The sequence below is a fragment of the Perca flavescens genome, chromosome 18, assembly GCF_004354835.1.
Source record: "Perca flavescens isolate YP-PL-M2 chromosome 18, PFLA_1.0, whole genome shotgun sequence".
NCBI lineage: Eukaryota > Metazoa > Chordata > Actinopteri > Perciformes > Percidae > Perca > Perca flavescens.
Window position 1 is genome coordinate 21028538 of NC_041348.1, and position 11671 is coordinate 21040208.

General features: G+C 39.9%; 2 protein-coding genes across 6 annotated transcripts in view; one reads left to right on the plus strand and one right to left on the minus strand.

Moving 5' to 3' along the window:
• LOC114573729 (beta/gamma crystallin domain-containing protein 1) overlaps positions 1 to 842 on the plus strand; it is a 34712-nt gene extending 33870 nt beyond the window's left edge. For all 4 annotated transcript variants that reach the window (XM_028606048.1, XM_028606047.1, XM_028606050.1 and 1 more), the window contains one exon: positions 226 to 842. In XM_028606048.1, coding sequence (XP_028461849.1) covers positions 226 to 314 — 89 coding nt within the window. In that variant the 3' untranslated portion in view covers positions 315 to 842. The remainder of the gene's footprint in view (positions 1 to 225) is intronic.
• On the minus strand, positions 761 to 10715 carry LOC114573730 (reticulon-4-interacting protein 1 homolog, mitochondrial). Of its 2 annotated transcripts, XR_003694932.1 has the most exons (10): positions 10087 to 10715; positions 9844 to 10001; positions 8029 to 8097; positions 7647 to 7771; positions 7146 to 7194; positions 6885 to 7021; positions 6176 to 6359; positions 4405 to 4500; positions 3752 to 3929; positions 3229 to 3315 (listed from the first exon to the last, which is right to left on the minus strand). XR_003694932.1 is itself a non-coding variant. In XM_028606052.1 (9 exons), the coding sequence occupies exons 1-9, from the start codon at positions 10382 to 10384 to the stop codon at positions 3112 to 3114; spliced, it is 1320 nt and encodes a 439-aa protein (XP_028461853.1). In that variant the 5' UTR covers positions 10385 to 10715; the 3' UTR covers positions 761 to 3111. The 2 variants fall into 2 exon arrangements, 1 of the variants encoding a protein (XP_028461853.1); XM_028606052.1 differs by lacking the exon at positions 3752 to 3929 and having other exon boundaries at positions 761 to 3315.
• Between the last annotated feature and the right edge of the window lie 956 nt (positions 10716 to 11671).

Genomic DNA, 11671 nt, shown 5'->3' on the forward strand with positions numbered 1-11671 from the left:
ATATCTGACTATACATATAAATAGACCTTAGACAAATGCCTTACTATCCAAGGGATTATATATGAGTGTGATCTATCTTTAGTAATATATAGTTTAATATTATATTACGAAACACAAACTTATCCCAGCTGCAGTAAATTAAACACCCACTTCAAAAAGAATAACACTTGAATACCAAGAATTATAATTTATGATATAATTAATGAGAAAACATTTCTGTTTCAGGGGGCCATAACTATGATAAAAACCAAGTGATTCTACAAACACTTGATCCAAGTAAACTACAACAAAGGTGGGATGTGGAGCTTATATGAAAACATATGAGCTGCTGGACTGGATCCTGAATATTATTATCAGAGGAACAGCTCTGTTATGCAGCTGCAGGACCAGTGCAAAAGGGCGAGGTACGCCATTAGAGATGCTCAACCTCTGCTGCTGCAGGACTACAAACATTTCCAATGAGGAAGTCAACATGAAGAGCGGTGGATAAATCCATAAGAATGTATTCCTATTCAGAGCGGAGTCTGAACTTTAAATACTTCATAATTTACACTTAACCAGTAATATATTGGCTCTTATTTTTTGTCTTTTCATTGAATGAATCTGTTCACTTGATATTAATTAACTTAAACAGTGTTAACACTTTTTATGCAACGTCATTTTATATACGTATATATACACACACACGATATAGAGTCTTATTTTCCAGCTGCATGCTACATTGCTACATGAGGAAACAAAAATACAGTTTCTCTTGAAATGTCTTTTTTTCTTTGTTTAATCAAAATGATACAGCAAACCTTTGTTTTCAGAATGGTAATAAAAGTATTTTTGTCAATACATTTCTTTAATACATTGTACAGCACATACGGTTGCACTTGGTTTACAACAATGTACTAAAAGGCAAAATGCTACAGATTTCTTTTTGTTTCTGCCCAAATTTTGAATGGTTAACTTTTGTTCAGCTTACTTACTGTAAGCTACACTCACATACAGTGGTGTGCAAAAGTTTGGGCACCCATGTAAATTTTCATGATTTTCCTTTATAAATAATTGGTTGTCTGGATAAGAAATTTCAGTTAAATATATCATATAGGAGACAAACACAGTGATATTTGAGAAGTGAAATAAAGTTTATATGATTTATGGAAAGTGTGCAAGAATTATTTAAACTAAATTAGGCATGTGCATAAATTTAGGCACCACAAAAGAATAATTAATTCAATATTTTGTGCATCCTCCTTTTGCATAAATAACAGCCTCTAAACGCTTTCTATATCTTCCAATTAGAGTCTGGATTCTGGCGGAAGGTATTTTGGACCATTCTTCTTTACAAAACATCTCCAGTTCAGTCAGGTTTGATGGTTTCCGAGCATGGACAGCCCGCTTTAAATCACACCACAAATTTTCAATAATATTCAGGTCTGGGGACTGAGATGGCCATTCCAGAACGTTGTACTTGTTCCTCTGCATGAATGCCTTAGTAGAATTTGAGCAGTGTTTAGGGTTGTTGAAAGATCCAGCCCTTGCGCAACTTCAACTTTGTCACTGATTCCTGGACATTGTTCTCCAGAATCTGCTGATAATGAGTGGAATCCATGCGACCCTCAACTTTAACAAGATTCCCAGTCCCTGCACTGGCCACACAGCCCCACCGCATGATGGAGCCGCCACCACATTTTACTGTAGGTAGCAAGTGGTTTTCTTAGAATGCTGTGTTCTTTTTCTGCCATGCATAACGCCCCTTGTTTTGCCCAAATAACTATTTTAGTTTCATCAGTCCACAGCACCTTATTCCAAAATTAAGCTGGCTTGTCCAAATGTGCTTTAGCATACCTCAAGCGACACCGTTTGTGGCGTGTGCAGAGAAAAGGCTTTTTCTGCATTACTCGTCCATGAAGCATCTCCTTGTGTAAAGTGCGCTGAATAGTTGAACGATTCACAGTGACACCATCTGCACCAAGATGATGTTGTAGGTCTTTGGAGCTGGTCTGTGGGTTGACTGTGACTGTTCTCACCATCCTGCGCCTCTGCTTATCTGAGATTTTTCTTGGTCTGCCACTTCGGGCCTTAACTAGAACTGTGCCTCTGGTCTTCCAATTTCTCACAGTTGAAACTGAGAGCTTAAATCTCTTAGACAGCTTTCTGTATCCTTCCCCTAAACCATGATGTTGAACAATCTTTGTTTTCAGGTCATCTGAGAGTTGTTTTGAGGCTCCCATGTTGCCACTCTTCAGAGAAGATGCAAAGAGGAGAAATACTTACAATTGGCCTCCTTAAATACCCTTTCTCATGATTGGATTCACCTGTGTATGGAGGTCAAGGGTCACTGAGGTTACCAAACCAATTTTGAGTTCTAATAATTAGTGCTAAAGCTATTGAAATCAATAAAATGATTTATGCACATGCCTAATTTAGTTTAAATAATTCTTGCACACTTTCCATAAATCATAAACTTTATTTCACTTCTCAAATATCACTGTGTCTTCTATATGATATATTTAACTGAAATTTCTTATCCAGACAACCAATGATTTATAAAGGAAAATCATGAAAATTTACAGGGGTGCCCAAACTTTTGCATACCAATGTAATGTGAGATGCAACAGGACATGGGTAGTTCTCAAATAACCTTGACATGGACAAATGCAAACAAATGCAAATGTCTTATTGTGCTGAACTGGTGCTGGAGGATAAACACATTTATTTCCAGCTGACTATGTTCGTAACAGACATATTTTATTATGTGACTCCTTATTGAATACATTACAGTAATCTATATCAAAATATACCCCAAAGCCTGGTTGTACCAGTTGGATGCTGACCTGAATGGTTTTTATTAGTTCAAGGCTGATAATTTATAGTAACTTAAATGATACAGGAAGGCAGCATAACTTAAACACCTTGTGAAGACTTCAAGACAGAACAGGAAGGTGGAAGTTTTAGCAAGAGCAACAGCCTTTGGCCCGCTCCCATTACAAGCTCAGGTCACGCTCGTAGTCTGCTGCACCACAGCAGCACCACAGTACAATAATACAGTCTGTCAGGAGTAGCCTTGTAAAGGTGAGAAGAATCCCAAAGCTAAATTCTCTTGGCATTTTTGCTTACTGTCTAGTTTTGTTTGGCCATTTCTTGAACTTCTTGCTCTGACTCCGCGGTCTCTTTGCGCCTGTTCTGCACCAACTCTTCGGCCTGTCTCTCGTCCTCTTCAGCCACCCTGACTACAGTCTTCCCTCTGGCGTGGCCTTGCTCCAACTTCTGAAAAGCCTGGGGCACCTGGGTAAATGGAAACTGGGCCTCCACAACTGGCAAGATCTGCAGTGAACCAGGAGAAAAATATCATGAATATGAGCTTAAAATCAATCAGGAAGTAAGTCAGGAAACAATTAAGCAATTTAAACATTTAGCATATCAGACATGGGATAAATAGTATTTTGTTTTCGTTTTAATGGCTTGGGGAAATGGATGGGTGGACTGCTTTATTAGACAGCAGAATTAGTGTTGACAGTTTGACGATTAAGTCAATTACATATATTTTCATATGCTTTCTAATGTGCTCATTGGATAAACTCCACACATTAAGTGCTCTAAACCAGACAAAATTAATACCTTCTCTATCTCCAATAATACTTCAAGATCAAGATCTAAGCTGAACAGATGGGTTTTCCCAAATGCACACCACTGGGAAAATATAGTAGTTATATTTACTCAATTTAGACAAGCAAATATCCACAAGCTGATGCTACATCACCTCTGCTTTCATAGCTGTGAGTGAGGGAGGGGTTCAGAATGTGATGAGGCTGGACAATCCTGTGCTAGTCCCACAACACGAGCAGCCAGCGGGCTTGTTATTCTGGTCAGCATCTCTTGTAGTTAACAATGAATGGGGAGCGCAGTGGCGTCACACTGGAAACCATCCACACTTCTGACTGAGAATAGGACATGCAGAGAGAGAGAGAGAGTGTGTGCATGTGTGTGTTTTGTGCGGGGGGGCTGTGCATGTCCGTAGCTTCCCGCCACTGATCTGATTTTGCCGCTCACTGTAAGCCCCGAGACAAAAGGACAGAGGTCCCACACGCTTTTGCGAATGGCTGCTCAGCACTGTTTAAAAATCCATTCACCGTCTCCTGGCGCCTGACTCAATCGCCCAGAAGCCAACTGTGCACAGCGGGAATGCAATGCTCACTCCTTAACAAAGCCCAGGGGAGCCTTGAATACAGGGATCCCGGATATGTTCATATTTAATTTGTATGATCTCCATCCCTGCATGAATTTCACTGTCAGGCTGATTCACTATCAGGTGATTGGTGTGCAAATGAGAGGATTTCCATCAGTCAGTATACGTGGTTCTGAATGACAAGTATGCCAGCATGTATAATATTAGTAATGAAGGCGTGACAGTACCTTCCCTGCATCCACCAGCTTGCTGACTTCGTCCAGGGCAGGCCCATCTGGCGCATAAAATCCCCACCGATAGAAGACTCCACTTGATATAATGTTCTAAGAGGCAAACCGAGCAGAGGCAACAATTACAAGTCAGGCAGGTATGCACATCACTGGTTATAAAACACCACAGAGTGGTTATCTGGGTAGGACAATATTAGGAACTCTATATACAAAAAGGTCCCAAGGTGTCCTACTACTACTACATACTGTGAGAAGTAACAGCATGGATTACATTACAATATTGCTGACACAATCCCAATAAAAAGGTGCACTAAGCATCTAAAACACGAGGAGAGAAGAAATAAACTCCCATGTACTAATCTTGAAATTAGACCCTTACTATTTGATCCTAATATTACATTATGTAACATGACTTTGCCACACCCCTTTAGCCTATGTATCCTTGCTTGCTTGAACAAAACAACAGATTCTTCCTAATCAGTCAGTGCTGACAAGAAGTTGAACACTAGAGTGCTCAGTTGTGCTGTGATCTCCCAGATGAAAAGGACGTGCTGTCAGTGAGGGTGTGACTGCGGCGGCTGAGCCCCGCCAAACTGACCAGCTGGCTGTGACCGTGGACAAAGGGGCCCGGAGGCTTGGCAAGAAACACACCAACACTGGTATTTGCTGGGGGGAGATAGCCGGCTACAATCTGCACAAATACCAAATACTGCTGGTTCAGCAGCAAACACATGCACACGCACACACACATTGCACATAGACTAACGGCCACACACACACACACACAGTCCCATCCACACACGCACACCCGACTCCAACTCCAACTGCCAGCCGTGCTGTCTCCAATGGCCAGGACAACTTGATTCAGTCCCTTGAGCAGCTCTACCCTGTCCTCTCCTATTCATCCACTACCCTCGTTACACATTACACTTACACTCTACTAATGAAGCAGCTGAAGGGACATGCAGTAACACGAGGGTTACACCCATGCAGGGACTCAAACTCTCTCTTCACCTGCACACAGTCCAATTTATAATAATAAAAATAATATAATTTATTTCTACAGATCAAGTATAAACATTTGCAAAGAGAGAATATGCTATTAAGCTAAGTCAAATTATAACATGATTTTTCCATCCCCATTTCAACTGAACATCAATTCATCTGATCAACTAAATGCAGGGATGCACCGATTTTGAAATTCTGGGTCAATGCCGATGTTTATAATAACAACTTGGTCGATACCGGTGTTTTATTGTTGCAGTCAGTGGCTTCTTCTCCCAAGTCAGCAGTTGCAGTAGCAGCATATGCTAGCGGACTGTTGTCCAAGTCTGACTGCAAAAAAACAACACAAACATCGGCCACTACCATTGGTGAATGCCATCTTATTTGCGGATAGGCCGATGGCAGTCAACCAGGCGAATATCAGCCAATGCCGATGTCCTGTCGATAAATTGGTGCATCCCTAACTGAATGGAAATAAAACAAAAACGTCTTCTAGCTGGAACAGGTCTACACCCATTGCACAATGTTGTCTTTCCATGCCACTGATGATTAAGTATTTCATTTCAGTTTGGGAGCGCCTGTGGTTCATACGCACGCTAATGGCTTTGAGGAACACCAACCAAAAATAAACAACAGGACAGTAATAAAAGTTCTTTGCTAGGCGAGTGGATGTGCATGTCAGACCATAAACGGCAGTATAATCTTTCACATCAGCACGGTTTTATTCAGTTTTGAAATCCAAATGTTGCTTTGCTCAACTTACCTGTGTGGCCTTGCTGTGCAGGGTGAATCCAGTTTGAAACATCCCACCCAACAGGCCCATGGAATCGGTGTTGAAGAGTAAAGGTGTTACCAGTGTGATGTACTTTGCCCCAGACCAGGGCTTCAGCAGGCCTATGGCCCACTGCTCCGTTTCCCCACCCACGCCGTCCAAAATCACGTCAAACCTGAGGGTGCAAACCCACACAGTCAAACTAAGAGGGACCCTGTTAGAAAAAGGCTTAAAATACTAAAAACATACACACTTTATAGCAAGTTAGTGGTTATGTTTTATCATCTCAAGTCAGTATCTCACATATTGCTAGAGCCCTGATTTAAAGCGTATGCTCAGAAAAGATAACTGTTTTGTCTTTAAGCTAAAGCCAGGATTTACCAATTTTGTTTCAGGGGGCGGGTAGAGCATCCACTCTGGCCTTGAGCTCTGGTTTCCATGGAAACTAGAAAGCAAGTCAGTGAGCACTTATGCCATGCTGACAGTAAGATGTTTACCACGCTGGGTTTGCTTGATTGGACAGGCACTGAATCTAATAATACTTCATTAGAGTCCGGGCCAGGGGCTAGTGATGAACATTATGCTCTGATCTGTTTTTTTAAATAAAAACAATACAATGCCACCACCTTACACATAATGTACTATATGATTTGATGGTCTGGTTACTTTTAAAAACACTTTTCACAGCAACAACACATACTTTTCCATCATTCCTAGCTGTTCATGCGCATCTCCTGCTGTGTAGTCCACCACCTCGTCGGCCCCCAGCCCTCTAATAAGGCCTTCGGCGTTCTGAGAGCAGGTAACAGTTACGTGGGCACCCCAGGCCTTTAATAACTGCCGGCACACAAGTGAAAAAAACAGAAATATACACATAGACGCAGCAAATGGCCTTACACTCATGCATTTAAAAGAGTCAAACATAGATTCGGTATAGCTAGTGGAATACACTTTGCCCTACCTGAATAGAGAATGTTCCAACACCTCCTGATCCTCCAGTGATCAAAACTCTAGGAGGAAAAGAAAACAGCAACAATTACTGTGTGACTCATTTAGGCAAGGGGGGATTTGCAGGATTGGAAACTATTACATCCAAGAGAGAATGAAATTTCCATTATATTACACATCAGGTTAAAGCCAGGATTTTAAAACCCTTTTGATGCCAATTAGAATGAAATAGAAGACTACTTTCCCCACTGAAATGAATATATAATATGTCTCTTGTCAAAGTATAGGTCAGCATGACTAGACTGATTTAACAGACAAAGAGCACATTTAGAAACTCCAAGACCTTGTAGAATTAATTCAAGGTTTGATGGCCTTTTGTAATATTATTCAGGGACTTATTAATTTTTTCCTGATACTGTGATTTACACTTCTCTTACACTTCTGTAGCGTGTATAAATGGGGAGGGGGTAGAGGGGTTCAGAACAAGGTTATCCAGGATCAGGCTGGTGCTTGCCTTTTATTTGAAGAGCTGTCTCTGCAAAGACCACCTGCATTAACAAATGCAGACAGAGCAGTGTTGGCTACATAGGGGATGGATGCTGCCTCCGTGTGACTCAATAATTTTGGTTTATGGGAAACCTGCAAAAAACAGCCAATGTCAAGTGTGAGAAATATTACAACATGTCAACAATATTTTCAATTATCAATTCAAAAGCTCAGTCTACTCATCAGAGTGAGGGCAGCTAGCTAGTACAATACAGCAAGAAAACAAAAGTCCAATTACATCTCTGCCACGGTTAATTGATCTTGTGTTATTACTGTTGTAACTGCTGTACAACCAATTGCCCCTCTGGGGAAGAATAAAGTTCTACTTGACTACTGGCTCTGTAGCTTACCTCATACTCGGTTAGAGTCACAAATTCTGCCAGACTGCCTTGTTTCCATGGGGGAACAGCAGCCCACACCTGGGAACACAAATATGACATTTAACATGCTGAACACAACTCAATTTAACCACCTGCGCTCGGTCTCTGAATCTGTTTAATTGGCTATTAAGCCCTTAGTCAGCAGTTCCAGTTCTTATCATTCGTTTTCTAAAAATAGTTTTTAAACTGTTGGAACAAGATTACTAAAATAATATATGTGGAAAATGTTAAAGTGTTGAACAAGATTACTAAAATAATATATGTGGAAAATGTTAAAGTGTTGCTCTATTATTTAATCACATTCACTTTAAGTTGGACTGCATAATTACATTTATATCTGCAGCAAGGAAGTAATGTGGATATGTGGGAGGCAGCACACTAGATGTCTCTGATTAGTATTCACGTGATGACCAAGCAGAAAAAGTTTAATCTTTCTTCCAAGAATATTACTGTGGATGACTTGACTATGGAGTTGCTTGCATAGAGGTGGGCAATATTATGATGTATTCTGTGAGACAATATGAGTGTGTTTTGCTTTAACATTATGGACAGAATAGAAAATAAAATACCTTCTCTACTTTTTTGCGTGTAAAAAAAAAATGAAAATTGTCTTTGGTTTGGTACTTGATGGTGAGGACTGAATCATTATACTGTTATATTATTGTGGCTATTTTTATAACATACTTGTACTTGGGTAGTTAAGCATAACAATTTTTTGCGATGAAAGCAACACATTTAACACAGAGGTAGGCTTATATGTCATGAAATATAGGTATTGGGCCCCTGAGGGACATGGCAGCCATTTTTCAAAATGGTTGACTAATAGCCACCACTCCAGGATTAGTCCTCTCTCGCTCGATGCAGCCATAAGGAGGCTGATAGTAGCATGTCACTTCATGGCCATCAGACGATATTGATTAGTACTGTTGATTCACATGTTGTAATGCTTTTGGTTTCTGTGGTGCAAAGTCTTAAAGAAGGGACAGAACTTTGGCTTGCATTCGGAACATGCAAAGATTTCAGATACCTTGCAGCACATGATATTTCAAAGGGCCTTGGATCTGAAAAGGCACGTGCACTCCCAATGTTCCACGCTTACACTGGGTGTGACAGTGTCCAGCTTTGTTAGTTCTGACATTTGATCTGATCAGCTTGGCAATCATCAAGTCATAAAATAATTTTTCTGCAACATTCAGGCATATTTAGCGCCATATTTGCCAAATGTGTTGCCTTTATCATAAAAATTCACAATTGTTTTGGATATTTCAACCTAGCTGCCCCACTATTTGGTGTGTTCAACCAGTGGTTCCCAACCTTTTCGGATTGTGACCCATTAAAATGAAGCAATGTCTACTTATGACCTCTCATTAAAGGTTCCATTATGTCCATGGGGATATGACCAGGATGACACAAGATTTCTTTACACCTGTTTTATGCTTAATGTTTTTAGAGTCAAGAGGAGGTACAATTATAAGAAAAAAAGCAATGATTAGAGGAACATCTAGGCTAAGACCATTGTGAGCAGTGTTGCAAATCAATGAGCAGGACTGTTTCATGTCAACAATGGATTTGTATATGACTTCTATCTATCTATATGAAGCAGGGCCTTGATTTCATGGGCATTCAATTTGCTTGATTAACCACAAAAAATACATTTCTGTCTAGTTATCTTATCAATAAAAAAATAGTTTCCCAATTGATTTTCTAGATGAAACATTGCAAATTACAAGTACAGTTATACAGTGTTACATCTTCTAAAAGATGGGTGTGCAGTGTAGCTCCTACCTCATCTCCTGGAACAAAATGGGTAACCTCCGATCCACAGTCAACCACTACACCAGACACATCACGACCAAGAATCAGAGGAAACTCACTATCATTGTTGTTGTCCATCACAGACATTGGATCCCTTCTTAATTTAAGCAATTTAGCTCCATAACCACCTGGAAATGGAGACAGCGAGCAGGTTAGAAAAAAAACTTACATATCATTAAACATGTTGTTCACAAACCTTTGTCCAATACTTACCCCTCATAGAGATATCAAGAGGGTTGAGACTAGCCGCATGGACTTTAATCATCACCTCACTGGGAGAATTGACAGTGGGGACGGTGATTTCTTCCGCGAACTTCAAAACCCCATTAGTACCATACTGATCAATGACCCAGGCTGACATACAGCTCTGCAGTCTTGAAGGTGCAGTGCTGAAATTTCTCCTGAAGCACACACTCCAACCTGCCCTGGCCAATGTTTTGGTCGAGTCTGCTGCTTTCGCGTTGAACAACGACACAAACCTGGTTGATGCCATAGCTCTGACAGAAGACATTTTTGTCTTTCACCTGGCTGTGTTAACAAGGTCAGCTTTTGAAACAATAAGTGATTTGGAAGAGCACTTGTCACTACCTTAGCTAACGTTAGCTAGCTAGGTAACATTAAGCTACTCAGCTAATGCTAGCATGTCCACGTCGTCAGCGCTCAAAGCAAACGCATAAATGTACATTATAGGTCAAATAAGTAAGCGACGAGGCCGTTGTGCACGCTATCGAGTGTTACATTAAACTGAAGTAAGAACAACTGTTAATTCAGCAGATAGCACACTCCTCTCTAGCTACATAACAAGCTAACCCTTGAACTCACAACGATAGCCAATCAGAATTCTGTAGCTAAAACACTGGCCAATAGAGTAAGAGAATGACTCTGACGTATAAATAATAATAATAATAAAAATAATAATAATCTCAAATATAATCTATGAGATCTAATGAAAGTAAAATGACATAACTTTAATACATATATGTATATATACGATTTGTCTTGTATGTAAACCCTATAGGCCTACATTCTGTTTGCAAAGCCTAAGTTATTATTTGTATTTAATTTTATTATAAATAGAAGAGACTTCTGGTGCAATGGTGTAATGAATGTAATAATATATTCTATTGCCTGTAATGTTGTTGTAGTTTGTTTTTTACAAAAAATAGCAATGATAATACATTTTATAATGATACATTTGATATATACAGTAATATGATATAATATGAAAATTATAATAAACACTTTGTATAATGACATGCTGTACAGTAGCAAACCAAAAGCATCAACGCACCTAAACCCTAATAGAGGAGAAAGACTTGAATTGCACTGGCTCCAGTAACACTCAAACACAAAAATCCATTATGTTGCAACAATTTCCTATTATCATAAAAAAGTGTACATGAGAAAATTATAACCCAATATGCTTGAGAGGTTCACTCAACAGTAAAGTGACTGCTGAGTGTGCCATCAGCTGGAGCCAAAGGGCTGAAATACATGCGTAGCACAATTTCAGCGAAGAAAACCAAAGGCAAATGGACAGAAAACATTATCTGTTTATGTCTGAACAATACACAGGGGATTGCATTTGTTTTAATGTTTACATGATGCTTTACAGTTATGACATGGCTTTAGCGTATCATGTCTTAAAGATCCATTTGGGGAATGTGGTCACAAACCAAAACAGCTGCTCTGCTGTTGACCATTATAGATCACTGCTGCAAAAGCTATATGACCTCCCATCAGAAGATCTCATGAGGCATGAAAAGTAAGCTAAGGAAGCAGCTCAGTCACTTCATGT

What these genes read in the sequence shown, in the direction of transcription:
- LOC114573730 (XM_028606052.1), bottom strand. Translation starts at nt 10,384, where the DNA reads ATGTCTTCTGTCAGAGCTATGGCATCAACCAGGTTTGTGTCGTTGTTC. An exon ending in ATTTTGTTCCAGGAGATGAG is followed by an intron (nt 8,098 to 9,843) that starts GTAGGAGCTACA and finishes TTGTGTTCCCAG; the next exon opens with GTGTGGGCTGCTGTTCCCCC. An exon ending in GACAGCTCTTCAAATAAAAG is followed by an intron (nt 7,195 to 7,646) that starts GCAAGCACCAGC and finishes TTTTCCTCCTAG; the next exon opens with AGTTTTGATCACTGGAGGAT.